The 27,780-nt window shown below is 38.9% G+C and overlaps 1 protein-coding gene across 1 annotated transcript in view; it reads left to right on the top strand.

The window, feature by feature from the left end:
* Positions 1–289: 289 nt before the first annotated feature.
* The window catches only part of LOC145981775 (growth arrest and DNA damage-inducible protein GADD45 alpha-like), a 52,505-nt gene continuing 25,014 nt past the window's right edge, over positions 290–27,780 (top strand). Inside the window, exon 1 of the mRNA XM_083115190.1 lies at positions 290–528. Coding sequence (XP_082971316.1) covers positions 449–528 — 80 coding nt within the window. The 5' untranslated portion in view covers positions 290–448. The remainder of the gene's footprint in view (positions 529–27,780) is intronic.

Genomic DNA, 27,780 nt, shown 5'->3' with positions numbered 1-27,780 from the left:
CTGTGCTTATGTGGACTCGGACCGTTATATTTATGCAATACTGACAAACTTCTGAAAAGATGTGCTTATAGGCCTGCCTGCGTCCGTCAGTTTTGATTTCAGAACACTCTTGCCTGTTGTTTATTGGAACTCTCCCTCTCTGATATCTCGGGGAAGCACCACAACGTGTAAAAAAGTATTTGTAAGAAACCTGAATTGCAACAGATTACGGGCAAATCCTGCGCGCGTCGTTTTGTGGGCGGGGCTACACAGCCTCGACCTGGAAAACGTTAGTCGGTTTGGCAAGGAAAGCAAGTCGAGAGAAAGCCAGCACGCTAGGTGGCAGCAGTTAATGTTCCCTTCTCCAAGTGGAAGTGTCGGATCTCGCGATTTTGAAGTGCGTGTAGTGCAGCGAAAGTTCGTTTGAATATACAACAATAATTTATTCGTGTGTATCGAGTGCTTGTGAATGATTGTCAAGCTGCATCCCCTAAACGAAACAAGCATGACACTGGAGGATTTGGAAAACGGCAACATGAAAAATAACAGGTAAGCTCGACAATTTTCACTTGACCTGCTTAAGTGTCATTTCCCCGTGTCACCGTAATATTAGGAGAAAAATGGAACGCGCTGGTGTGTGTTGTAACTTCAAGTTGTATTTCTGAAATATGGCGTTGGACTTTCAGTTATGTGAACCATGAGTTATAGTCACGCCAATACTGTATTAGCGGGAGGATTGGGGGTCTCAAGTCCCACCAGGGTGCGACAGGGCAAGAAAATCTTAAAACAAACAAATATATGTGTGTGTGCAAAATATACATACTTATAATGTTATGAAATACAAAACGAGATTACTCAATATTTAAAATTACACTGTTATTAAATGTATATAAATAAGTTAATTTGTTACGGCCAGGGTCTGCGTCAGGGGGTCAAGCACCCCTTAATTTTCTTCCGCACCCCCTTCAGCACACCCTATCCAAAACCTATTTTCAGGCGTAAATACTGTTTTAACTCCTCACAGACAAGAAGCTTAGAATAACAAAGAAATAGTTTCTGGCAACTTAACATTTGTTTAAACAGGTGATAAAGAAATTATATGATTAATCATCAGTACCAAATGCTCTTTAGTAATTGTGCATATTCGCTTACCAAAAAGGTGTTAAATCACCCGAAAGCAATTATAACCTTGATAGTGTCATTATATAATTTTACTTCGGAGTGAAAAGGCTTTATTTTATTGTTGCTTTAACAAAACCTCTCCCCCCGCCCTCGGAAATTTTTGAGGGCAAGATTTTTGGAGGGGGGAAATCCCCCCTGTCTCCCCAGGATTTCGCACCCTCGGCCTCAGATATTCTTCATACTCAAAACATAAAAAAGAATCATAAGCAAAGGACATCTAATGTTTGTGCATTACAATGTTTGGATCTGTTTAGCAAATTAATGAAACAATTTCAGATATCAGCCCAGATGGGGATTTTTTTCAGAGAAAAGCGATTCTGGTAGCCTTAACGGTCGGGGGGGGGGGGAGGGGTAGACGAACGTGGTGCTCAGTGGCGTGACCAAGGGGGGATTGGTGGGGATTATAACCCCTCTTTGGCTCAGTTTCCCTAAAGAAAAGAACGTCAAAGGTAGGAAAATATGACAAAATGAGGGCTGACTACCAAGAGAAAGTATACATAAACATGGGCGTCCGGAAAATGAAAACCAACCAAAAATTATGAATTTCACACATATAATTTCATTTTAGCCGCAATAATATGTGTTAATTATTGCATGAACACCATAAATTCAAACTTAAGGAATGTTTTTTTAGGGAACAACGCTATTTTGGGGGATAATTTGACTTGTTTGCTCCCCCTGGAAAAAAATACCTTCCTTGCCTCACCCTGGAAAAAATCCTGCGGACGTCCATGTACATAACCCCTCCCCTTCGAAAATTCTGGGCACGCCACTGGGGCTGTTGATCACATCACCTCCACTGTGACCGACATCCAGAAAGTGTGAAACCTTAACTTCATGGGACAGTACCATGCACAGGGGATAGATTACTTACAATAATTCTTGTGCAAGAGTATTTGATTGATGGATTTAGTTTACGTCGCATTCTTCCACTTTTGGCTAATCGCGACGATGTGAATAAGTGATTATATGGACGACACAACACAAGCCCCATAGACGGTTATATTGCCTCTGAGTCGAGACGCCAGAACCTCGTTAGCGTGAAAATTCAGTCCATGATGTACAGTCAACGGCAAAGATAATGGGAAGCAAATTGTCCACCGCTATTTTCACTACTTTTTTATTCTACATTCTGTGTTGTTTTAAGGAATGAAACTATGTTGGTTCGAACTTTAAATTCTGATTTAAACAGTTAAAAAAGGTGTTTAAAAAGCCACTTGGGTAAAATTAAAAGTTCAAGGTTGTAAGGGAACCTGTAGAAGACAAACTCAACTCATTAAAAAGTAAGAAAGCACTAAAAGCTTCCTCACAAACAGTGTAAGAGACCAGCTCTTCTCAACAATCTAAAATATTTGATAAAACAATGCACTGCAACCGAATTGCGCACAGATTTTGATCGAACGTTGCCACTTTGATAGCTTTAAAGACTGTGCGCAAAACTGTTTTTTCTTTAGACGAGAGAGAGAGAGAGAGAGAAATTAGAAATAAAATAGTAAATCTCTTAAGGATTAAATAAAAAATATAATTTGACCAGTAAATGTAGCAAGTCAAGATACAATTTTCTTACCAATTTACTCAAACTCAAAAGTTAGGTTAGGTTAGGTTAATGAGTGCACAACAAACACTTCTGTCAATCGAAGCTCGCGACCTTCGGTATAAATACGGACATACACCGACCATTACATTCTAGTCCACCAATCAGGTTCATCCTCTATGCCTATAATGCTAACCTTCCAGCAAAAACACGTGTAAGTCCACAAACAAACACAACAGAAGTTAGAACGGCTTGTGAACATTTTACATCTGACAACATCGCCTCATTTTTTTATTCGCAATCCTGTACATTGCGACAGCTTGTCACGGCTTATCAGATACCACTGATAAAGCAGGAAAAGTGTGAGCAACACTGTTGTCTTCGCCCAACAGGGATGACAAACAGCTGGGAAGAGTAAAAAAAAGTCTGTCTGAGAAAAGAAAGTTCGGGACATTCAACAAGGAATATGTCGAATAGATTCTAGCTATGAACACAAGCACGCAACATAGTGCAAGCGTTCCTTGACAGTATAAATCCATGCCATGGCAATGACATTGATCAAGAAGCACCTGTGAGTGTCATCGCGGGGGGAGGGGGGGACATATCCCGATATCGCTGCAAGCACGATCGGGAAAGCGTCAAGGACCTTGGTGGAGCGAAATGCACAAGGCAGCTGAAGTAGAACACGCGGAACTGAGACAGGTGCAAAACATTCTTTTCTTGTGCCTATTTCGAAATTTCCACTTCTTAAGCCCAATTATCAACATTTGTTGACAACATCTGTTGTTAACCGTGTTGGTAACAAAAAGTTGATAACGTTTGATTGATTGATTTAAGTCGACTTTATGCACAGTAAAGCTAATCGGGACTGGACCTACAGTTTAAAGCATGATCCGAACCACTATATGCCTCCACCAGGTATCTTACCCGGGACCCCTTGATTACATATATTGAATAAAAGTAAATATGTATACATATAGTAGTCCTATTCAATATATATTAAAAGTAAAAATTAAAATATTGGTGAAAATTCATTACTATTTTACGGGCTATATATATTGTCATATATATTTACATATTGTGGGATTTCGCTTTTAAAGTTCCGCCTATAAAGTGAATTTAGATTGCGCGGTCGTTCATTAATTTAATTCTTTTTCATTTTTCTTAAATTGTGGTTCTATGGCGACGTGTGTTGTTAGCGAAAGTTGGTTCTGTGTTCGTTGCGACATGGGAAAATTGCATGTAGGGATTGCATGCTGGTCGGACATACACAGGAATGTTTTCGCCTGCGATAAAGATCCACTTTCTCTTCCACGAGGAAGGTTTCACGTCATGCGACGAGTAAACTAAGGCATCCGGAAGTGGGGCAGGGGGCCCAAGTCCCCAGAAATACTATAGAATGCCTGGATAATTTCCATCATGTAATCAAGGTTGTTAAAGTTGCAGGAACCCATATATTCTAATGGGTTCTATTGGGTTCCGGTGCAGGACCGGAACCTTTTTTCTCGCACAATTTAAATTCGGTCCAAGTTGCGTATTGTTTCATTGAAAAAAGGTCCCTGGACCGTATTTAAACTGATCCGGAAAAAAGTTACCTGGACCTTATTTAAATTGAGCTGGAAGGAAGGTCCCTGGACCGTATTTAAATTCAGTAGGAAAAAGGTTCCTGGACAGTGTTTTAATTAAGCCGGAAACAGTTCCTGGACCGAAATACTTACCAGGTAAAAAGGTTCTTTACAGTACAGAACCCATTTCCGCTTGCTGATTTTCTCCCGGACCGGAATTGAATTTATTAAAAAAATTTCGACCTTTAACGACCCTGCTTGTAATTTCACAGATTCAATAGCACTACTTCTTAAACAATTATAAATTATTCCGTAATACTTTATTTTTATCGAACACACAGGCACATGCCTAATCAGTGTTCACAAAACATTGTGTAAACAAGAAATTAATACAAAACGAATATAAAATAATGTGAAGAATATGACATTTCAAACTACAACGTATTTATAAACGTGAATGATTTCATACATTTCTTGAATTAGTACAGTTAAAAGTTATATTTGAATCTAAATATTTCAGAGGTATTCAGCTCATACACGTAAATAGTAGTAATGTAATAACGATATTGAATAATAAATTGTACATGTAAGACAAAGATTAAAACATATGACGGAGATATTGTAACATTGTTTCATAACAGATAAGGTAAGAATGTAGACAATATGCAATTCAGGTTGGGATTATCATTTAACACAAGAATCTTCATTGTGTCCTTGTTATATAACAGTGTTCATAGAATACAATGACTTTTAAATCTGAAAAGATCGATACTAGGATTATTACTAGAGAATGAGTTGAACAACTTGCACATCCTCCTCAGGGGTTCATTTCTGCCATGTTAGTGCTTCAATGCGAGATATTAACCTTTAAATGCCGGGTTGTGAATATTGTCACAAGGAGCTTTTGTCGTTGTATGTGACGTTTTGGAAATACCGTGTCTCGGATATATATGTTTTGAGTTCTGCATGAGTCTTGAGGTATGTAATTAGCAATTAGTAAGGTTTAATTAATTTCATTTTTCTTATATCTGAAAATCACGTTCGATTTTTTCTTGCTTTACATTTGAATTTTTTTTTCGGAAAGTGTCTGCAATATGTGCGCAATTTTTTCCACGATAATGAAAAACATATCAGACAATATGTAGGTACCGTTTTGCACCATTTCGTCCCGGCGTTGCTACCGTGAGGGTTTGACGAATTTCAAATTTCGTAAAAAAAAAAAAAGAATAAAATAATAAAAAAAATCTTCTTTCTTCTTCTTCTACCCAATAACGGAAAATTTTGTTTTTATAGCATAGCCTTATAGCCTCATGTGCACTGAACAAAACTAGGTATAATTTGTAACTAGCGTTCTTAGTTCCAGAGATATAAAATTTTATTTAAAAACATGCGGAAGTTTAACATTCGCGCTGAGTCTTAACAATTCGTTTAGAACATAAAAGTTTAGTTGTGAGAGTAGAGCTGGAGAATCTATTTTTCTGTTGACAAGTTTGGATAGGAAAGTTAATTGATGTATATGTATTTTACTGAGCGAGGGAACACGACATTTCACGCAACGTGTTACTCGAGGGTGAACTTCCTTCGGATATTCACCATCGAGTTTAAATAACAGATAACTCAGAAATTTTATGTGTAATACAGAGTGTCCGAAAAGTCACGCTGTTTACGACCGTATAACGGAATAGCGAAACGGAATGAGAAGAAACGCTTTCTGCCAAGAGAATGCCCTGTATATTGGGAAAATTTAGAGACAAACATGTGTAAGAACATGCATGTTTTAATAACAAATAAGCAAAGTGTTGCCAAAGGCGGAATTATTTTTTTTGCAAATCGTGTTTATTGATGCTTAGAACTCACACCCACGAATAATTTGGATGACCATCTATTGAATTTGACAGAAAAAGAACTTGACGAAGTTTCAAAAACATTGCACAAGGGAATAAATGGGCTGTTCCAAAAATCGATGTTTTCACAATATTACGAGGGACACTGGCAACACTGTTGCTGTCACGTGTCAGTAACAGACGTGTTTCACCTCAGGCTATCACACTAAGGTACTTTTAACGACAAAGGAGAAAGTTGGTTATTCTCGAACATATGCAGTAAATTACATACACCTTGCAACCCTGAAATGTGGGTATCCCTACAAATTATACAATCCCTCAGGACAGTGTTTCTCTAAGCCTAACTTTTCCCCATAGATGATTTAAAGAGTTTCACCGTGACCACTCGATAAAATTTCTCATAAGCACCCGAACTTAGGGTGGGATTTTGTCTTCACCAATTCATGTTTAATAAATAAGAGAAATGTACATGCTCTACATGTAATATTATTAGTACTAATAAATAAATATTAAATACAACGTGTCCGAAATTGATTATCGGGGTTTCATAGTCGAAGACAAAGCTTATATGGAAGTAAACAACAACTCAACATGTTTACATAGTGTACTTTATAAATGTTAAATGTGAGCACATTTAGTGACATGGCACCAGAGGCGCAACCACGAATTTTTGTCTGGTGGGGCAAGTACCAGAATAAACGTACCAATATTATTATTATTAATAATGTTATTATTAATAATAATGTTATTATTAATAATAATGTTATTATTATAACATTGTTATTGTTATTATTGATTTCCTTTATTTTACTTCGCTGCTTGTGCCACTTTTGGCTGATGGGGATGAGTGATGACATGATGAAATTGATGAATGGACACTCACAAACATCCATGCCCAAGCCGATATTCGAACCCGGGACCAACATTATTATTATTATTAGTAGTAGTAGTAGTAGTGTTAGTATCAAAGATGTTATTACCCTTGTAAATTATGCAAAAAAGGGGGTAGAAGTTGGTGCTACAGCATTTGTGTTCGAACAAAAGATTTGAATTATTTCTTCAACACATTCAATTTGACATTAATAATGGAAAACAAGCACACAAACTATTTTTTGAAAGACAGAAAATGCTTGATAAATGTATTCTAAATATAATTCTTTTTTACATTAACATGTATAACGTTGAGACACGATATATGTTTCACATATATGCAACGTGGAGCGTATTCAAAATTTCTTTAATAATATTATATACAACATATAGTACAGAACCAATTCATCCATCTCCCAATAAACCAACAGCAAAAATGACATAAATTGTCTCTGAAATGTGCACGCTCTCTTTCCTCAAAACAATTGTTCATGCATTCAAAACAAAGTCAATCAAGATAAGTTTTATTTCTCTGTCTGGAAATTCACAATGCATTACAGAGAAGAATGAAATATTGCGAGCGAAGCGAGGAAGAAAATTTTTGGATCCAATTTTTTTGCAGGCTGAAATCAATATTGATTTAACAGGGCGCAAATAATTTCACGGGATGCCAACGCATTCTCTCTTTTACAACGTTTGTGCCATCCCGATGATGTAATGGAAACCTCGTCGCCTTGTGATCAAGGAGTTCCGGGTTCGATACCCGGTGATGCACATGGCACAGTGGTTCGGATCCCACTTTAAACTGTAGGACCAGTCCCGATTAGCCTTTCTCTCCGTAAAGTGAACTTAAAACCACAAATCAATCAATCAATTTTACAACTTATTTTCATTTAGATCGTTCGGCACCCAGGGCCGACTCCCGCAGCCCCTAGCTACGGTTCTGAACTTGATAAGACTGTGAAAAGGGTAACAGTTGGTTATATCGGAGACACATTTCTTCATTTTTACAGAAGAAACCACTTACGGAAATGAGTTTCTGTAGCATTTTGAAAGTTCGTGGAGGTATTTTCTCACCGTAGAATGCTGCAGTACAAGAAATAAGCACTTCTGGTATAATAAACTTGCATTTTGTGCAAAGCGACAACATTATGCCGTTGTTTCCATTATGTGACTGCAGATGGCGCGAGCGTCGAAAGTCACGCGGTCTCGCCAGTGTTTCCAAACGTGCCTTTTTTTTTACGAGAATTTTTTTTTAACTATGCTTACCTAACCTAACCCAACCTAACTTAACCTTGCCGGTAATGGTTCGTGGGGCTATCGTGAATGGTTCGTGGGGTTATACGTCAATGGTTCATGGGGCTATCGTGAATGGTTTTTGGGGCTATCCGTCAATGGTTCGTTGGGCTATCGTGAATAATTTTTGAGGCTATCCGTCAATGGTTTGTGGGCTATCGTGAATGGTTTTTTGGGGATATCCGTCAATGGTGTGTGATGACATAATGAACACGAAAGTAGGTATTTTTCGGTTAAAAAGGTTGAAACACTGCATACCCACTCAAAATCGACAAAACACAAGCACGACGAGGGATGATCCACAGCTGCGCGCGCCATATTGTATGTTCCGCAACCGAAGAAAGGAACCAAAAGAATTACTCGTAATGTGAAAAATCGAAGTTATTTTCGTGTAAAAAGCATAGTGGCACCTTCAACTATGTTCCGCAATACACAATTCGTAAGTACGAACCATGAGAAGCACAAAATATCCGATTGTAATGTGTCTCCGATATAACGAACTGTTACCATGAAAAACAAGCATTGCGAGCGAAGCAAGCAAGAAAATTTTACGAAAAGTATTTTCATTTCATAAAATTTGAAGTTCTGTAATTGCCCTCTTCAAGTACACTTGGCCGTCAATGTTTGCCCCCCCCCCCTTGCCAGCCTAGAACTCATTTCCTTCCAATGTTGGGGGCAATACCCCCCTCCCCCTGTGGTTGCGCCACTGCATGGCACACGTCCAGTTGTTTGAAACTTATTAAACCATCGATGAATGTTGTTATCGGATGGATGATCACTTCCGAATCACTGAACTGAAACAGCATAACCACACCTTTCAAATTCAGTGACACAAAAGGACTTCTGCACAGGAGTCGCCATCTTGTAATACACCTACGCCGCTGTGACTGATGGGAAAGAAATAATAGGGTAGCAAGCTTGCACAGCCATTGTCTGCGCCTGCGTCAATTGTGGGAAAAAGGACAGCTTGCTCTGCGACGACATTCATGAGCATTTCTACATTCTAATTTCTTCATGTAGGAGAAGTATTTATTTTACACGAGAGCGCTCAACTAAGCTTATATTACATTTCTTGGATCTGAAGTGAAAGAAAGTAATAATTATTTTTCCCACAATTGATGCATGCGTCACTTCAGATCCAAGAAATGTAATATAAGCTTAGTTCAGAACTCTCGTGTAAAATAAATACTTCTCCTATATGAAGAAATTAGAATGTAGAAATGCTCATGAATGTCGTCGCAGAGCAAGCTGTCCTTTTTCCCACAATTGACGCAACGCCTCTGCACGATGTAAACATTCACCTTCGTTTGTTGCAATATGTCAACTACTTGAAACCCCGGGACAAGCTGTATTAATAAATGTTATGGTATGTTTTTACGGTATATCCGCGACCATAAATCAACAATATATGAACATTCTATAAAGTTTGCTTTGTGGAAAGGTTTTAAAACGTAAAATATTTTGATTGTATTGAGAGATACCTTATGGATGTTATATAAAAAAAGACTTGAATGTTCTCGAGAAATAAACATACCAATTCAGTGGTATTTTAGACATCTGGTTAGAAGGTCAGTATGGAGGTCCGCTGTTGAATAGGTTATCGGAAGTTCCAAGGTTCGAATATTGTCAGTAAATTACACACAAAATTAGTTAGACACATGCTTCTGAAATGTGATCCCTGATACTGGACAACTTTCAACAAATATTACATGGTGCTGAAAACTTGTAAACAATCTAATTGTGGGTTCATATTGGGATGTCCTTGTAGCCAAGGTAACGCAGTGAGTGATTGTTTGAACTACTGGACGCACCCAAGCAAAATCACATACGTGTGCACGCAGGTATAAACAAGTTCCACACGCGAACTATCTCTGGTATGCGCTTATTCCTATTAATAGGTTGAAGGAGACTCTATGACAATGAAATAGTGAACAGGTGCGTCACCAGAAGGCATTGTGACATTGTTTCAATGACACTCGGCGAAATGTTGAAATGTTAAGCCTCAATAGTGAATTATTGAAAATGGTGCAAACCAATTGCAAACGTACAGGCCTCGTGGACGTCCGGAAGAGAGGGCAAAGGGGGCGGGGGGCGACCCCGTGAAAAATGAATGTCCACCTAAAAAGTATATATTTCACACATAATTTCATTTCAGTCACAGTAATTTATGTATTATTATAAGGGTGTTTGAAGGAACATGATAATTTCAGACTGAAGCCGTGTCTTTTGAGGGGACTTCACTATTATGGCGGAAAATATGCCTCCTTTGCAGTGTTTCGTCTGACACAAAATTGTTCATTTGTACAGTGGGATCCATGAGTATTACCGTGCAAATCGTCCATCACCATGTTCGAGCACTTTATTTGATCCAATAAGAGCTTTAATATTAAAAGAAAACTCAAAACAAGCTGTTGACAACTTCTGCATCAGCATACATAAAAATCCATGGCTTAAAAACACACAGGATGTAAGAGAAAAATTAATGAAAATAGTCATGGACAATTTGCACGGTAATACTCATGGATCCCACTGTACCTATACATCTGGGAAATATTTTAAGGATAGTTATGATTAATCAAGTGTTAAGTTCCATATCTCATTTCACAGAAACTGTAAGAAAAATGTTACTCAACAATCAGTAGAATAGTTACTATAATATAAAAAATGTAGTCCACGTGTGACAACGGAATGCCCCCATTACAAATAAGATGAATACATTTCAGCATAAGAGATTAGCTCATCTGTCCATGACGGGAATTTACGTAAAACAACCGTGAGAGCAATTTGTCGGTCGATGACATGAGCCTCCACCGACAACAAACGCCGGAAGATGGAGAATGAATGACGACTTTCTACCGCTGGGAATTAAGTATGTACCGCACAGCTTGTGCAATGCCAAACGAACTCCGCTGAATTTGAAATCAAGGCGAACAGCGCTTCAAGGTCCATGGACGAGAATTTCCAGCGAACCTGACCGTGATCGTACTTCCTCATGGCTGTTCATTCCAATGGCTTGATTGGGCCAGAGGATTTCGACACCTTGGGCTGAGAAATTTATTTATTTAGGAAGAGATTCTTAACAGAACCAATAGTTCCAATTACAAAGGATCATATTAGAAACATTTATGATAAAGATTAAATATACATTTTAAAAATTACAATAATACAAAACTACAAAACTACAATATTACAGTATACAAAGCAAAAGAAAAAAATTGCAGTAGGTATGTTACACAAAGTAACAGAACACATTATAGTACAATCACAACAGAGTACTGCTAAATACTTTCAGATACAAACATATTATACATCGCACAATAGTCGATGAACACTAAGATTAATTACACAATTTGTACAAATCAAATCCATATGAGAGTAAATAAGGCATGACTTTAAATACATAGTATCGATAAAAATCATATAATACAAACACAGCTTTAATCAAATTTACGGTGAATTTAAATGATTAGGCAATGACAATATATGTCGTTTTATTATTGAGCTATATGTTATAAAAGGAAGCGCGAAGTCTACTTTAATTCCCTTTTGAACAAGGTTGTTAAAGTCTTATATTATATGAATAGTCACCTATTATATTGCAGAGTCTAAACCCATAACCGATCATGAAAGGTTTCTACCGTTTCGGTCTTGGACAGGAAAGATCTCAGTAATTGTAATTTTATTTTATCTTTTGGGTTTTGTGCCACTTTTGACTAATTGTGAAATATAATTAAGCCTTGTTTCCATATTAAAAACACTAAGTTGCTGACCAAGGCAGTTTATTAAGATAAAAACACTTAACAGGTAACGTTTCAGGTTTGAAACGTTACCTGTTAAGTGTTTTTATCTTAATAAACTGCCTTGGTCAGCAACTTAGTGTTTTTAATTGTGAAGATGATTAAATTGATCAAGGGGCAGCAATTTAAATGTTTTTAAATTTCTTACACGAGGACTATTGATCAACCATGATAAAACCATGTTTAGAAAATAATATATTTATAATTTGAATTATACGTATCAGCAATGAAAGAATATGTTTTAAAATGAGCTAACCAAAAAACGGAACATTTTCGCATCACGACTACAGTTCGAAAAATGTCGGGACATGTATTTATAATAAATGTAATGTCCTATCTAAATCAGGACGTATGGTAGCTTTGCATCAATGATTATAAGTAGAGACCGAATTTTATTTATACTTTTAAACGCGGATCATGGAATAAATAACAACAGTGTTGATAATTATCTTCAACCAACAAAATTACATGGTTTTCACTTCCTTTTTTTTACCTTTTTCAGCTCACATTCCCATTTTTAAAACATGTTCCTTTGGTCCCTGTATTGACTAGTTTTTCAGCATACATTCCTTCCCCCCTCTTTAAAAAAACTTCCTTGGCCCCTTTATTGACAAGATATCAAATATTTTGTACGACTGTTTTATCCCTGACCAAAACATTCAACAATTGTTTAATTGGTGCAACTTACAGACATGGGCGGAGTTTGAGCTTTTGCTTTGGGGGGGGGGGGGCAGACTCTGGGAGAAGCATATGATGTACCTGAGGGTTGTTGATTATCCCCTAGCTGAGTTCTAGGACTTTTAGATTTAAAAATGTTAAATTTTCTCGCTTAAGGAAACAAATATTAATTAGTATATTGGTTGTCAGTTTTTTTTTAAAAAAAAACAGTACGATTGTTGCATTTTGCATTTCATCAATTTTTTTATTGTTACAATATTACTGAAGAAAGTTACGGTACAATAGTAAGCTTGAGAAATTTTAGAAAAATTAAATTGAAAAGTTCTTTTGATGTCTCAGTAGTAACTGTTGACTCAACACAGTCATTTTACGTTTTTCTTTCTTCAAACTGTACACATCAATCAAATCGTCGAAGTCCCACTATTGCGGCGCAATTATCGCACATGCCATCATGCCAAACGTCAAGATTTGCGGTATGACTTCATAACAAAAATGTAGTAACTGAACTTAATCATGTGTTATTTGTTTAGTATTTTTTAAGTTGGGGGCCAGGCCCCCTCCGGCCCCTCCAGAACTCCGCCTAGAGGAAAGAAAGAACAAGCGCCTTCTACCTTATCTTAAGTGTTGGGAAAACGTTGTAGAGATTTGTAACAATGCAATTTTACACTTTTATTGTGAAATTTTTCCAATGATTTTAACTTTACTCTGTGACAGTGATGACAGTATTGTGTGTCAGTGAAATTGCAACAGGCTATATTTAGAGGTTTTTTTCCCCTTTAAGATCCGGTCTCTAGTTATAAGACAAAAATTACTAAATATTACAGACTGTAGATTTCTGTAGCCTGTGAGACTTTTGATGTAATTTTTAATTTTCCGTAGTTGAACCTATTGTTCAGTCACATACACTTCTGGATTGTAACAGTGCCATTGACTTTGGATGGTGTGGTTACCACCAGTGGCAAAGCGTGACATTTTTACGTAGTCATCGCAAGACTTGCCAATCGTCAGGGTCAATCTTTCAACCCGGGAAGGGGAAGGGGGAGGGGCATTCCTACATTGATGATGATGATAACAGTGTTCGTACATGACGTGTGAAGTAGAGATGGCTAAATCTATTCTTAAAAAAAAATAATGAAAAAATTGCTTCCGAAATCCGGGTAGTAGAATTTTTGAATCGAGATTTTTAGATGTTCTGGAATCCTGATATTTTTGGCCATCCCTGGTGTGAAAGTAAGATATGTTTGGGAAAAGTTTATGTTTGAGTAAGTATGTCTATCACCTCGAGAACAAAGACCTTGATCAATCTTGTCATTTGTAAGCATAGTAAACACAAAACAGCAGGAAGTACTTCGTGTTTTGTAAACCAAGAACATTTTTCCCCCAAAAATCGATATTTGAACAGCAGGATCCAAAAAAATTTAAAAAAAGAAATATTATGAAGAAAATAGAATGGATCGAGAACTGCTTTTTTTCCCAGTTCTTTCTAGCACTAACCGTAGGGAAATTTATGCTTTTGCTTACTTATATTTTTTTCTATGCATCATTACTTTCATGTATTCTGTGTAAGTTGCGTTGCGATGCTCTTCAATATGTTTTTTCTCTTAAAAAAAAAACGAGAGCGTTGCATGCTTTACAGTGCTGGACATTCTGAGAAGTTTCGTCTTGATGTCACAGAAACCCTGCCGTGTTTGTAAACAAGGAGGCTGAAAAAAAAGGTATCTTATGACCAGACCTTCAAAAGCGGGGGAAAAGCGGTCGAAGGGCCTTGGATTCGCAGACCTGCTGCGATGAGCTAGCCCGACTGACACCATTGCACTCAACGGAAACGCAGCGGGACGGTTGGGCACGGGGGAGGGGGGGGGTAGAACTGGGCTCTCCTTTCGATGCGCTAAACTTAGCGAATCTCTTGCGTATTTCTAGCAGTTTAATGGTGTTACTTGACTAATTTCGCTCAAATATGCGAACATTCTGATTTATTTTTTCTTCTTCCCTAAAATATTTAAAAAGCAATATTTTTATTATTTTGCTTTGTCATCGCCGCAACTCCCGATGACCGGACGCCTCGCCTCGGGTTACAACCCAGAAGTGCCCGTGACTAACACAAAAAACTATGCAGGATTCGAAGACTTTCATGTGAGAAGATCCAATTAATTGTGCTGTAAACGAATCCTACATAAATAGTCTATAACCTCGTCCACTTCATAGATTCTTCCTCCTTATCCTTCCTATTAGCCTACAGTGTCGATAAATGACGAGAAATAACTCAGAAACGTATTACAGTGTTCACGAATCTGCAAGGAAAATGTTATATTTGTTATCGTCAGCAATATATTCTGGTATAATTCATTTCAGGATTGGTGGGGGGAATGGAGCAAACGGTAGTTACGTGATATAGATACGATGCCTGTAAATTCAACAACATGAGATTAATTTCTACACCACACGAACATTCTTGCCTTCGGTATTTTTGAGTTACATCTGCACAATTTGTATTCATGTCCAGATATTATTAGAACAATTAAATCAAGAGGACTTGGATGGGCAGGCCATGTGGCACGAATGGGAGAGGAAAGAAGACTTTAGACGATTCTTGCTGGGATACCTGGTGGTAAGGGTCCTGTAGGAATGCCAAGACGAAGATGGAGGGATAATGTTGAGATGGACCTAAAGGATGGAAAAGATTGGATTGATCTTGCCCAAGATAGAGACAGATGGAAGCAGGGAGTCGTAACGTAACGAAATGGAACGGTATTTTCAATTACGGTTTCCGTTACGTTACAACCAGAAACAGAATAACTTTTTTCGTGAACAGAAACGTTACCTCAGGTATATGAACATTACGTTACAGGTGTGCATAACGGTACCGAACCATAACTGATCTGTAAATCAGTAGGTCGTTAGGTGACGCTTTAACGTTACATCCATTGCCGGCAACCAGTAACGTTACAGGGTAAGAAACAAGTTCGTCACGATTGACTAGTAACTTTAGTGTGTGTGGAAAGTGATAGTAACGTTACAATTAACCAGTAACTTAATTGAGGTCACGACTGTAAAAACGTTACACTCTTTGCTTCAAAGCAACAACGTTATTTATAGCTGGTATCATACAGACGTTCAGATGTGCAATAACGTGTCCGATGCCGTGTTCCGGAGAGAATAACATAGGTCTCTCGTATAATTGTGCTCGTTACTTTTGTAACGTTACAGTTCTTTCCCTTCACAAAAGTCTGTTTCAAAAAAAGTGATACACATATCCGTTACGAATAGCAAATACCGTTATCGAAGGCGTTTTCGAAGAAGCCTCACAATTATGATCGGCAGCATACTAACATTACAGCATTTTGACATTTTGAAAGTCATTAAATTATAATACGTATTTTCGTTTTGGATGTCAGTGAAAAAATGAAATTGTAAAACAAAATGTTTGAAAACATCCGTAAACAAGATTCAGCGTGACAGAAGTTCTGGTTATTGGAATTTACTGATTAACTATGTATTTATCACAAATATATTTATTTTCTGCATACTAAATCACTTTACGTGGATTTGTTCTAATTTGATTATGTATGCAAGATGAATTTTAACATGTGCGTTCACTTTATACGATAGAAAACAAACGTTTGTTGTAAGAAAACGTTTATGTATATCTTTCTCTCTCTCTCTCTCTCTCTCTCTCTCTCTCTCTCTCTCTCTCTTTCAGTTTACATGTGTTACATCAATTAAAAAATACAGTATGTTTGGCGATGAGAATGATTCATGCTTAGATTAAATTGCTGAAGGACGAAACATAAAGGACCAACCAAGGAATCATCTGTGCTACGCGTTCATCCACGTAAGCGAGAGGCAAGCTTTTTCCTATCGGAAGACGAAAAATAATTATTTGCTGCACGACCTTGATAAGGCGAACTGAACCACAAGGAAAGAAACCTGTGCAGACCCGCAACTCCTGTGCACTGTACTACCACGTGGAGGGGAGGGGGAGAGTTGACCGTTCTTCCTTATGGGCCGAGCTGAAGAGTAGAAGAGCTGTGCGGGGACTTTACGTCCAATGTTTTTTCCCTTGTGTTCGCTCGTAGCACCAGCAGCACCACGCAAAATCGGAAAATGTGAATCCTCAAACTTTATACACGTGACCTTCGGTCACGAAGCAGCCGAGTAGACAACGCCCTGGGGCGATATGAAAAGCACTTTTAGCCAGGGTTTCGGAGCGGAGTGCGGAGCGTACTAAAGGAGCGCTCCGGAGCGACTTCGAAGCGTCATTTCTACTCCGCTCCTCGCTCCGGAGCGGATCGTGGTACGACAGCACTCCGATCCGGAGCGGAGTGGTTCGACTTCTTGAGAGACACGCTCCGCTCCGGAGCGGAGTGGTTCGACTTTTTGAATCGCACGCTCCGATCCGGAGCGGAGCGTGATACAACAGCACTCCGCTCCGGAGCGGAGTGGTTCAGCTTTTTGAGACGTACGCTCCGATCCGGAGCGGAGCGTGATACAGCAGTACTCCGCTCCGGAGCGGAGTGGTTCAGATTTTTTTAGACGCACGCTCCGATCCGGAGCGGAGCGTGAGGCAACAGCACTCCGCTCCGGAGCGTGGTGCTTTTGACAGCACGCTCCGATCCGTTTAGGAGGTTTTTTTGACACGAATGCTGTAATGCAACTATGAATAATGGAATGGGCGCGTTAAAGCCGACTTCCGTGACGGAGTGGTTATAATGGGACCGCATGGAAAAGAGCCTGCAGCCCTGTTTCCACGTACTCTAGTTGATTGTCTGTATGATCGCCCCCGCTTGGAGGGGAGGGACAGAGTGGATCATGCTTCCTTATGGCCCTAGTCGAACGGGTGAAGGAGGAGGTGCGCGGGGACTTTTGACCGAAGCCTTTTTGTTTGTGGTCGCTCTACATCACAGCACCCTATGACGTCAGTGATCCGTGGGGTATTTCAAATTTTGTATTGTGACTTAGATATAAGAGTTTGAATGTTATGTGTTGAATGGGTTACGAATAATTTCGAGCACTCAATTTTTTCTGCTTTACGGATTTTTCCGACCCACCTCCCCCATACAACAGACAGCTTCGTTTTGTGCCGTATTCCGTGTTCCTTGCAGGTGACTCAGTGCAATCGGCTAGCTCATTGGTCTTGTGCCCGTTTCAAGAGGGGAGGAGGGTGAAACTGGTACGTAGCTTGTTTGTGTGTGCTTTCGGGGTTGAGAACTTCGTTCGCTGCGCTGAACGTTGCGTTCGACTTATCCGTACATGGTAGAGACATCGCCTTTGCCAGACAGATCAAGTGTTGCCAGTTGTATTAGAATTATGCTACACCAATTCTGGCTAGATTGTTCGCTTTTAAAAGTATTACTTGCGCGTGTTATTCTTCTCTTCACTGTCATAAAAAGAAGCCTTTAAAAGCTGTGTTCTCTTGTATCATTACATGCATATTATGTGTGCTTGTCAACGGTGATGTATGGACATTTAATGAAATTTTTAACGCCGCTGATACATGGACGTCTTCAGGATTTTTTTCCAGGAAGGGACAAGCAAGATATTTGTCCAAGGGGGGGGGGGGGGCAGAATGAGGCAGAATTTCCCCAAAATAGTATTACTCCCATTAAAAATATTCTACAGTTTGAAGTTATCATGTTCCTGCAACGCCCTTGCAATAATTAACATATATTACTGTGACTGAAATGAAATTATATGCGTGAAATATGTACTTCTTGATTACCTTTAATTTCCGGGTGGCGTGGCCCCCTCCATTTCCGGACGTCCATGCGAATGGAGAAATCATTCCAACCAGTATCGTTTAATAGAATAATAAGGTGACTAGATTTGTTAAATCAATATAAAAGAACAAAAAAGAACGAAAAAAATCCGTAATTGTTAATTCTATGCATCATAAGCCAAGAGAATCATGGAAGATGTATACTGTAATAATGAATTGAAGGAAACCATGCCGAGTTTTTATTTATAGTCTACATATTCAAGTAGGAATGGAATGGTGTACAAAAAGAATTACAAATATGTATGTAAAAGAAAACCAAGTATTTCGATAAAGTTATTTCTATAATTGTAATCAACAATAACCAATTGTCCTTTCAACTAAGTATAAGTTTCAATTTGTTTTTTCCGGACTTTACCTTGCCTTTAATCGTACATTTCTCATGATCCGTAATTTTAAACAAATCCTAGATAAGTCGGTAAAAAAATAGGACCCCGAAACTATGGAAAAGAATTATACTGTGATAGAGAAACAAACACAAAGGAAACACCAATGACATTAACGCGGGTCAAACCAACACCATTTGTCGTTGAGAGCTGAACTCAAATCCACGAACTCGCTGAAATATTCCCATGGAATTCATTATTCGTCTGATATTGAATACCCAATGATGCTTTCTGTTATGTAATAGACATTTATGAAGTGAATACATTATTAGAACTTTGCCAGATTTCAGAAAAAAAACACACACACACACACCCATACGTAAAAAAAATGCTAAGGAGGTTGTTCATTTGGAAATGAATTTCCGAGTTGTATTTTTATGATTTTGTGAATAGATTTAAAGGAAAGTGACATCTCTTATTGTTAAACAGAATTACAAATGTATATTTGCTTAAGGATTAATTTATCACAATATACATTGCAATTATACATTCAACATACCTTGAAACAATGCCTTTTGTTATGGACTTTTGGTGGATTTAAGACTCAACAATACGCTATCGAGAATAGACCTACAGTTTAAATCCTACCTAAAGTGGGATTCGAGCCACTATGTCCCTCCACCGGGTATCGATCCCAGTGCCCCTTCATTACAAGGAGACGTTGTTACCACTATGTTATCGGGGTACAGGGCGCTACTTTTTTTTCAGTACACCTTTATCAATTCTCTCATTATCATCGTCGCGATTAGCTAAAATTCAAAGCTAAGTTACAAAAATCAAAACAAATGCCATCAGTGAGGAAGGCACGGATTGCTCGCAGCCCTGTTTTTCAAAATGAAACCATAAAATTCAGGACATGACCCTATCCAAGTAGATAATATTACATTTTGTGTTTATCACGGTTATTAAGGTTTATACATCTTCTTTCGACTTATCTGCTGACTACACATTGTTCATTACTGAAAACTTGCTTTCAGTTTGCTGTGTACAACGTACTCAATACAAAAAATATTAATTTTATACGTATACGTTTTCTGGCTTTCTAGACTCAGAAAGTTAAATATAGCAACATTCCATTCGTCGTCTTTCCAAAATGTTTTCAATTTTCTTATAACCACCATGCCTATTTCCAGGTTACTGCTTACAAACTTGAAATGTTATATATGGCAACCAGACATTTTGTAATTTTTGCAGTAGTATACGTATGTAACCATTAAATACCTATTTCAACTTCCTGCCTTTAAAATTGAAAAAAATAATCGATATGACAACTCTGTATTTCATACTATTTAAATTCCCCTGTTCGGCTGTATACAAACAGCATTCCGATTTTCGACTTTATACCTTCATAAAAGTAAACCAAATGTGGCAACTTACATTTTTGGTTAAGCCGGTTTTCAACTTTCTAGTGTCAGAATTTTTAAAAAAGTTAGATATGAAAACTCTGTATTTCAAATTAAAACGTTTCCTTATTGGCCGACGGTAACATTAATAAGCATGATTCCGATTTTCAACTTCATACATTCAAAAATCGAAAAGTTAAAATTAGCAACCTGAATTTCCAATTACTTTAAACTTTTCCCTTTCGCTACATTCAAAGTATCATACATAACCAGCGTAAAAGAAAGTTAGATATGACAATCATGCACCAGCGAGTGTTTTGCATGAACACCTGTCTGCCTTTATCTTCCTCCGTACAAGTTGCTTCGCCTTTCCTCTGGCCTTTTAGAAGGTCGAATGCATTCTCTGCAGTAATTTCGCCAGTGTTACTCGAACCAATATTCCGGAATAACTCACTTCTCCCGCGGCGTGGACTGTAACGTCGGGCCGATATGGCGAAGTGCTTAGCCCGAACCAGAAGTTGAACCGAAATGAGTTTCAGTCGCGATCCCTGGTGGCAGGAAATGAAAGTGGTTCCATTCTCTCAACTTATAAAACCACAGGTGGCACACCTGCTATTGAAATATATTGTCCCCAGAAGTAGTAGTAGAGTAGTAAAAGTGATAATAATAATAATAATATAGCTCTCTTCACGAAAACAGTCCAGTGAAGATCGAAGCTTCCCCTTGCCTCCTCCACACCCCTGGCCCTCCAGGTTTGCCACACTTCTTCTACGCTTCACAGTTGACACATTGCGCGTTGTACAGTCACGGACAGTACGTATGCGGTTGATTGTGCCTTCCCTGGTGTATTGTGTAAGGATTATTCCTTGCTTATTGGCAACACTGTAGGTGAGTGACGTAATCTTTTCTGGACTGTTTCCGTGGCGTTAGCTTTAGTAATAATCAGTTTTATAACAACAATAACGGGCGATTTTCAAATGCCGTACAAATTTCACAAACAAAATTACTAATGTACTCGGAACCTTTGATCGTTAGTTTTCTGTATACACTCGTATTATCCAACCTCGGAGCGCTCCGGAGTCGCTCCGGAGCGGAGTGGGCAAGTTCTTAGAATATCGCTCCTCGCTCCGGAGCGGAGCGTCACAAGGTATCGCTCCGCTCCGGAGCGGAGTGAACCGTTTCCTAAAATTTCGCTCCTCGCTCCGGAGCGGAGCGAGAAATTTTCCGATTCCCGCTGCTCCGCTCCGGAGCGGAGCGGGATAAGACATCGCTCCGCTCCGGAGCGGAGCGAACCATTTCTTAGAATCTCGCTCCTCGCTCCGGAGCGTTGGCAACAGTCGGAGCGTTGATCCGCTCCGCTCCGAAACCCTGCTTTTAGCAAGTAGAAACTACGTAGAAACGAAACGTTAGATGGAATTGTTGTACGAAACAAACGAAACCGCGTTTGTGCAACTGGTTTGTGGCTAGACAGGGCCATTGGACTCTCAAGAAGGCAAGAATTGTATGGGAAGTGATTCTCAAAACTAAGCGAATAAAAGAACAGTATATTTTATCATTTACAAGGGCCCTCATCCGCTTACAATTTTGAAAATTACTTTCAGTAATTCTTGTCTTCTTGGACAGGAGGTTCATTAAACTTTTTGGTGTAGAAACAGACAGAGCGCCCACCTACCACGTTTGAAAGAAGAGCATAGGCAGACATGAAAGTAATTTTCAAGTACGTAAGGACGACAGTCGACGTGAACATTGAGCAACGTGTGACTGCGAAATACAATCGTAACAAAGGACAGGATTCTTCAAGAAACAGTAATTTCATAAAACTTCCTATCATTAACTCAGTTCATCCTTTTATCCTCTTTTGTTTGTTATACTTTTGTATTATTCTTGTTTTATATAGCTTTTCTGCCACTTGTAGATAATCGCGACGATGAAGATGAATGATGATCATATTAAATCTATGAAGGGATGCTTACAAAAAAAAACAGCCATGCCCAGGTGTCTACTCGAACTTGGAATGTTTGGTACCGAGTGTATGAGTGGACCACTCAACGACTTCGGTCTTCGAGGCTACGGTTTCAGTTGCAACATGCAGTGTAATTACGTTTCTACTACTACTACTTATAAAGCCCCCTTGAAACATGAGATACTACAAATAATTTCAGGCATACCCTCGAATTTTGATTGCCTGGCACTTTTTTAAACTAAGTAATGAAGTCACGTTTATATTCATATTAGGCCTACGACTAGCTCGAACTAAAAACGCTTGTGAAATACTGTGTATATGTTATCCTTCTGAAGTGAGAAACTTCATATTCTGCTAAGAAAATATGCATGAAAAATTATATTTGTAGCTACTACTTGAAGAATTCAAATTATTATGATGGAATTTCAACTTACGTATACTCTGCATATAATGTGTTATCGGAGAGGAGTTTTTGTCTCGCAGTCAATTTATTTTTAGTTGAGGAACTCGAGAGTAAGTTGGAAATATTTAATGACCCACGTTGTGGTGTGCTGTTCGATTAATCAGAATTGGAGTGAGAGAAATCTGTAGTTAAGGTCATTCAACACGTCAATTTGTAACTGTGAATGCAAGTTTTCTTTGATTTAGCGGGAAATCAGTTTGCTATTGTTGTAAGTAATAAATTGAAACATATATATTTTCTGCTCGAGTAGGAATCCACAGCCCTTATCCAATCAATCACTTTCTGTGTTTGAAACTTCTGTCTAGGAAAGCTACACACAATTTGCTTTTAATAACAGAAGCTTCAAAATAACCTATCCATTCTTGTCTTGCAAGTAATGTTTGATTTGATTTGTTATATTTAACTTTGGTTTTCTGCCACTTTTGGCTAATCGCGAAGACGAGGATGGGTGATGCAATGACAAAATTGATGAAAGGACATCACGAAGAAAATAATGAAAACAATACACAGGCTGGGATCTGAACTCGGGACCTGTGGTGTCGCATTGATCATGAAATAAAAACATAACATGTATAGTGGCTCAAATTAGTAATCGAATATGTAGCATTTTGCTGCATTTCTTCACAATATTTCGAAATTAACAACATGTACATAAATATAAACGATAGTGAAATATTTATAGGCATTTATTAAAGCTATATTCCCTGTTACATTTTTTCTTTTTTAATTTTGGGTGCGTCAGCACTTAGGCTATTTTGCAACCGCCACGTTATACGGGGTCCAGCCCCTTACCATAACAAATAACGTAACTGTAATATCGAATAACTGAAATATTAAAATATTCTGACTTAGGTTAAAAGCTGAGGCTCTAAAGGGGCACTCAGCACACATGACAAAAAACAGAACACACAGAATTATACTGGCCATAGGGTCAGTCGCCAGAGCCTCGTTAGTCTGCAAAGAGCAGTCCAGGGTGTACTACGTGGAATGAAGTTGACGATTGGGTGTACTACGTGGAAGGTCACCCCTTACACCCCTGTTACGGTTTCAAATCTGAGAATAGTTATTTATGTTTTGGTGTGAAAGAAGAGATCACTTTAATATTCAGACAAATCGTGAAAGCCTTCTGTTTCTGTTAAGCTACGTTTCCATTCAGACAAGTTCCAGACTCATGACGTGCAACATGTGCCGGCGCATGTTGCGCGTCATTTAGTGTACTCGTACTGCTTCCAATTCAAAACTACTTCTTCAAAATACGTCCGCAACAATACTGGAGTGCAGGATCGCAGTGTAGCGTTGTGCAGTGCTTTAGAGTAGTCAGTGTTCCTTCTCTTGTATTGTAATAATTTGGTGGTGATTTAACTTGGGTAAAGATGAACAATAAAGCTATGGCGGGTTTTGTGGTTATGGCAGGCGCGTATCATGAATTTCTAAAGAAAGAGGCGAAAACAACCTAGATGGTGGATTAGAAGTTTTCTAGCAAAAAATTAACTCGTTGATGAGAGACTTACGTCTTCAAAGTGGATACGAAAACTTTGTAAGAATGACTGCAAGTGATTTTGCATTGTTATTAAATCTTGTTGGACCACAGATTGTAGTCGCGTCGTCTGTTTCTACTCTAGTTCGTATGCCCCAGGAACTTGCTGCAGGCTGTTTCCATTGTCCGCCGCGCACGTTGTGCGTCTTAATCGTTTGGGGCAATTTTGTCCCCGGCACTTGCGCCGCGGCATGTTGCAGACAGTTTCCATTTCAACAAATGCTTGGCACATGCAGCGTCGCATGCCGCGTGTCATGTTGCGCGGTAAAATTTGTGGTAATAGAAACGAGACTTTACATAGTTCTTTTATCGGTCAACTACAGTGCGGGGAAGAAACAATTCATGCTATTTCCTAACTACGTCTGTTACCAGTAGCTCCATTGCCCCTGACTGAAGTACGAGAAAAATGGGCAACAAAAACAAAAATACAACATTTGACGAACTGCAGCTATTTATTTTTACCTAACCAAAGGGTGCAGGTACAGGGAAATTAAAAATGTTAAGTACATGTAAGAGTACCGTGGGTGACGCAATAAAACAAAATGAAAAGGAAAATGAGGTAGATTCCGTATCTCAGAAAATTCAACCAAGAGAAACAGGAGAACGAAATGAACGAGCTTCAGTATGAAAAATAAAGACCCTTTCCTCACCCCCATCCCCTTCCCAAACCAAGGGCTCCGAAAGCAGCTGTGCAACTTGGAGCAGGCACTGGGACTGCTGTACGTTCAGTAGCGTTTGGTCCGAAAGCGAAATTCCTAGAAAAATGCCACAGTTCGTCCGCGACGGTTTAATGAGTTGCATTTCGCCCGAGCCTGGCTGATGATGAGTCATACCTTGACTAACCGGTGGCAGCGGTGGAATTAGTGACTAGGATACCTCAGTTAACAACTTTTAAAACTACATTGCATAGACAGCGGAGTGTAGCGCAGGAGTGCAGACGCAGTCAAATCGTCGAGAGAGGGGTCCCGGGTTCGATACCCGGTGGAGGCACAAGTGGTTCGGATCCCACTTTAAATTGTAGGTCCAGTCCCGATTAGCCTTACTGTGCATAAAGGGGACTTAAAACAACAAATAAAATCGTTGAGAGGAAGTGAACTTGGATCCAGAAATTTTAGTCATGGCAGTCAACACTACTACTTCTAAGCAGCTCCCATAAGTGACTGAGGTTAGAATGAAAGTTTGTCTTGTTTTAAGTTCACTTGTATGCACAGATAGACTAATTGGGAGTGGGCCTACAGTTTAAAGTGGAATTCGAATCACAGGAATCGAACCCGGCTAGAATGCAAGTGTTTTCTCATACTCACATGGGAAGTTGTTTATGTTATTGTTTCACATAATTTGTAGGTAGTCACACGTGGTCTGAGAAACAGAAAAGTCACACATAGCCTACGCATAATTCTCTCGAGGCAGTTTGTTGCAAGAACTTTGCTTGCAGGCCACGGACAATAACTTTCATGGGTAAAAAAGTGTCCCATCATAAGGTAGAGAGCATCCTGCTTAGAGCAATGTATGCGCTCCAAACGTTGGACGCTGACGCCGATATAACCTGGCTCGCAAGCCGAGAACACTGTTCGAATCTCCACAGGCATATAACAAAAATGCATCATACCCAAATGACACATCTGGCGTAATACCTAACGTGCCAAATTTTGGAAAATAGGGGCTCATAGCGTGTGTGAGAACCAGAGCGACTTAACTCTAATTTATCAAATTAATAGGAGAGGAAATAATGTATTCTTAGGAATATGACTCTTAAACGTGACTCCGCCTTACAGATAAGAATTAGAAGTGGAAAATGTCGATTTTCTCCAAATACTCTTCAGAGGATTTTTTTTTAACGAAACTGAAAACAGAATTTTTGTAGTTACGTTCCTCTGATTCCCGTAGGACGATAGGTGAAATACATTTCATGAGCGATGTTTCAAAGAAGTTGTGTTAAGATGTCAAACATGTAGCCGACAGCCATGTTGTATGAAGAAAGCATATAGGATAAGCTCCAATCACACTTAATCTAGGCTCACAACAAAGATAGCGGCTGAGTGACCTAGCGTAATGAAAGGCAAAGAAAACAGTCAATCATTGGAAAAAACAATTAGTTTCATGTTTAAGATCATTCTATCAATTAATGCAGTTGCTTATAAAAATAAAAAATGGTCCAAAATGCTTCAAAGTAATTGAAAATATGAGGCATTGCGGATACGAAGGGCGAACTCAACAAAGTGCATTGTGATGGAAATGCGTTTCAAGTTGCCAGGCACAGTGCAAACTCCATAAAATCTTTGAAAATCACGCATGAAACATTCCGATCTACAGTTACCAAGTTTTTGTGGAGCTCGAATTGTGCCTGACAACTTGAAACGCATTTCCCTCACAATGCACTTTGTTGAGTTCGCCCTTCGTATCCGCAGTGCTTCATATCGTCTCTAGGAAAAACCCAGAAAATTAATACGCCCATTCAAATTTAAAACCTTTATTTGCATACTAAATAGAAAGAATTTTCACCAGATACTTGAAATTAGTTTGAGAAAATCTAAAATAAGAGGAATTCCTATCCCTGTTCTCGTGTTGATATTTCCTGGCAAATACTCTGTAAGAGGCTGTCGCGGTATATTGCCGCTCTATACATTGAAGAATCAATGCTTTATACTCCCAAGTCGATACTAAAGGTTCATGGACGTCTGCAGGATTTTTTCCAAAGAGGGGCAAGCAAGGTAGTTTTTCCGGGGGGAGGGAGGCAAACAAGGTGCATAACAGTGTTGTCTCCTCAAAAAACATTGCTTTAATTTGAAGTTATCATATTCATCTTATTTGAAAATAAGATCCTTAGGAAAATATTTGGACCTAAAAGGGATGAGGAGATAATTAGAATAATTAAATCAAGAAGACTTAGGTGGGCAGGCCATGTGGCACGAATGGGAGAGGAAAGAGGAGTTTATAGGATTCTTGTTGGGAAACCTGATGGTAAGGGACCTTTAGGAAGGTTAAGACGAAAATGGAGGGACAACGTTGAGATAGACCTAAAGGAAATCGGTAGGGATGGAAAAGAGTATATAGATCTTGCTCAGGATAGGGAAAGATGGAAGGCCTGTGTTCTGCAGCCATGAACCTTCGGGTTTAAGAAGGCTAGAGAGTTAGTTAGTTAGCTAGTTATGTTCATGCAATAATTAACATATATTATTGCAGCTGAAATGGAATTGTGTGAGATATATATATAATTTTTGGTTGACTTTCATTTTCCAGGTGGGTCGTGCACCCCCCCCCCCCTTGCCTCTCTTTCGGACTTCCATGCAAAGGTTCTATTTTTATTTCGCGTCTACCACTTTCGGTTAATCGCGATGATAAAGGATGTGATAGGTGATGGAAGTGGTATAAAGACAATGACCCAACCCATCCATATTTTCTAGTCCAGGCTCTAATCCGACATCTCCCGGGTTCGAATCCCGGTCGGGCTTGGTTGTTTGTGAATGTCCATTCATCAATTTCATCATTTCATCACTCATCCCCATCTTCGCAAATTAGCCTAGAGGCACAAAACGAGAAGTAAAATAAACTAAATCAATCAATCTAATC

Source organism: Lepisma saccharinum, chromosome 30 (assembly GCF_977018435.1).
Source record: "Lepisma saccharinum chromosome 30, izLepSacc3.1, whole genome shotgun sequence".
In the NCBI taxonomy this organism is placed as follows: Eukaryota; Metazoa; Arthropoda; class Insecta; order Zygentoma; family Lepismatidae; genus Lepisma; species Lepisma saccharinum.
Note: the sequence above shows the minus strand (reverse complement) of the source record. Positions and strands in the feature narration are given on the sequence as shown.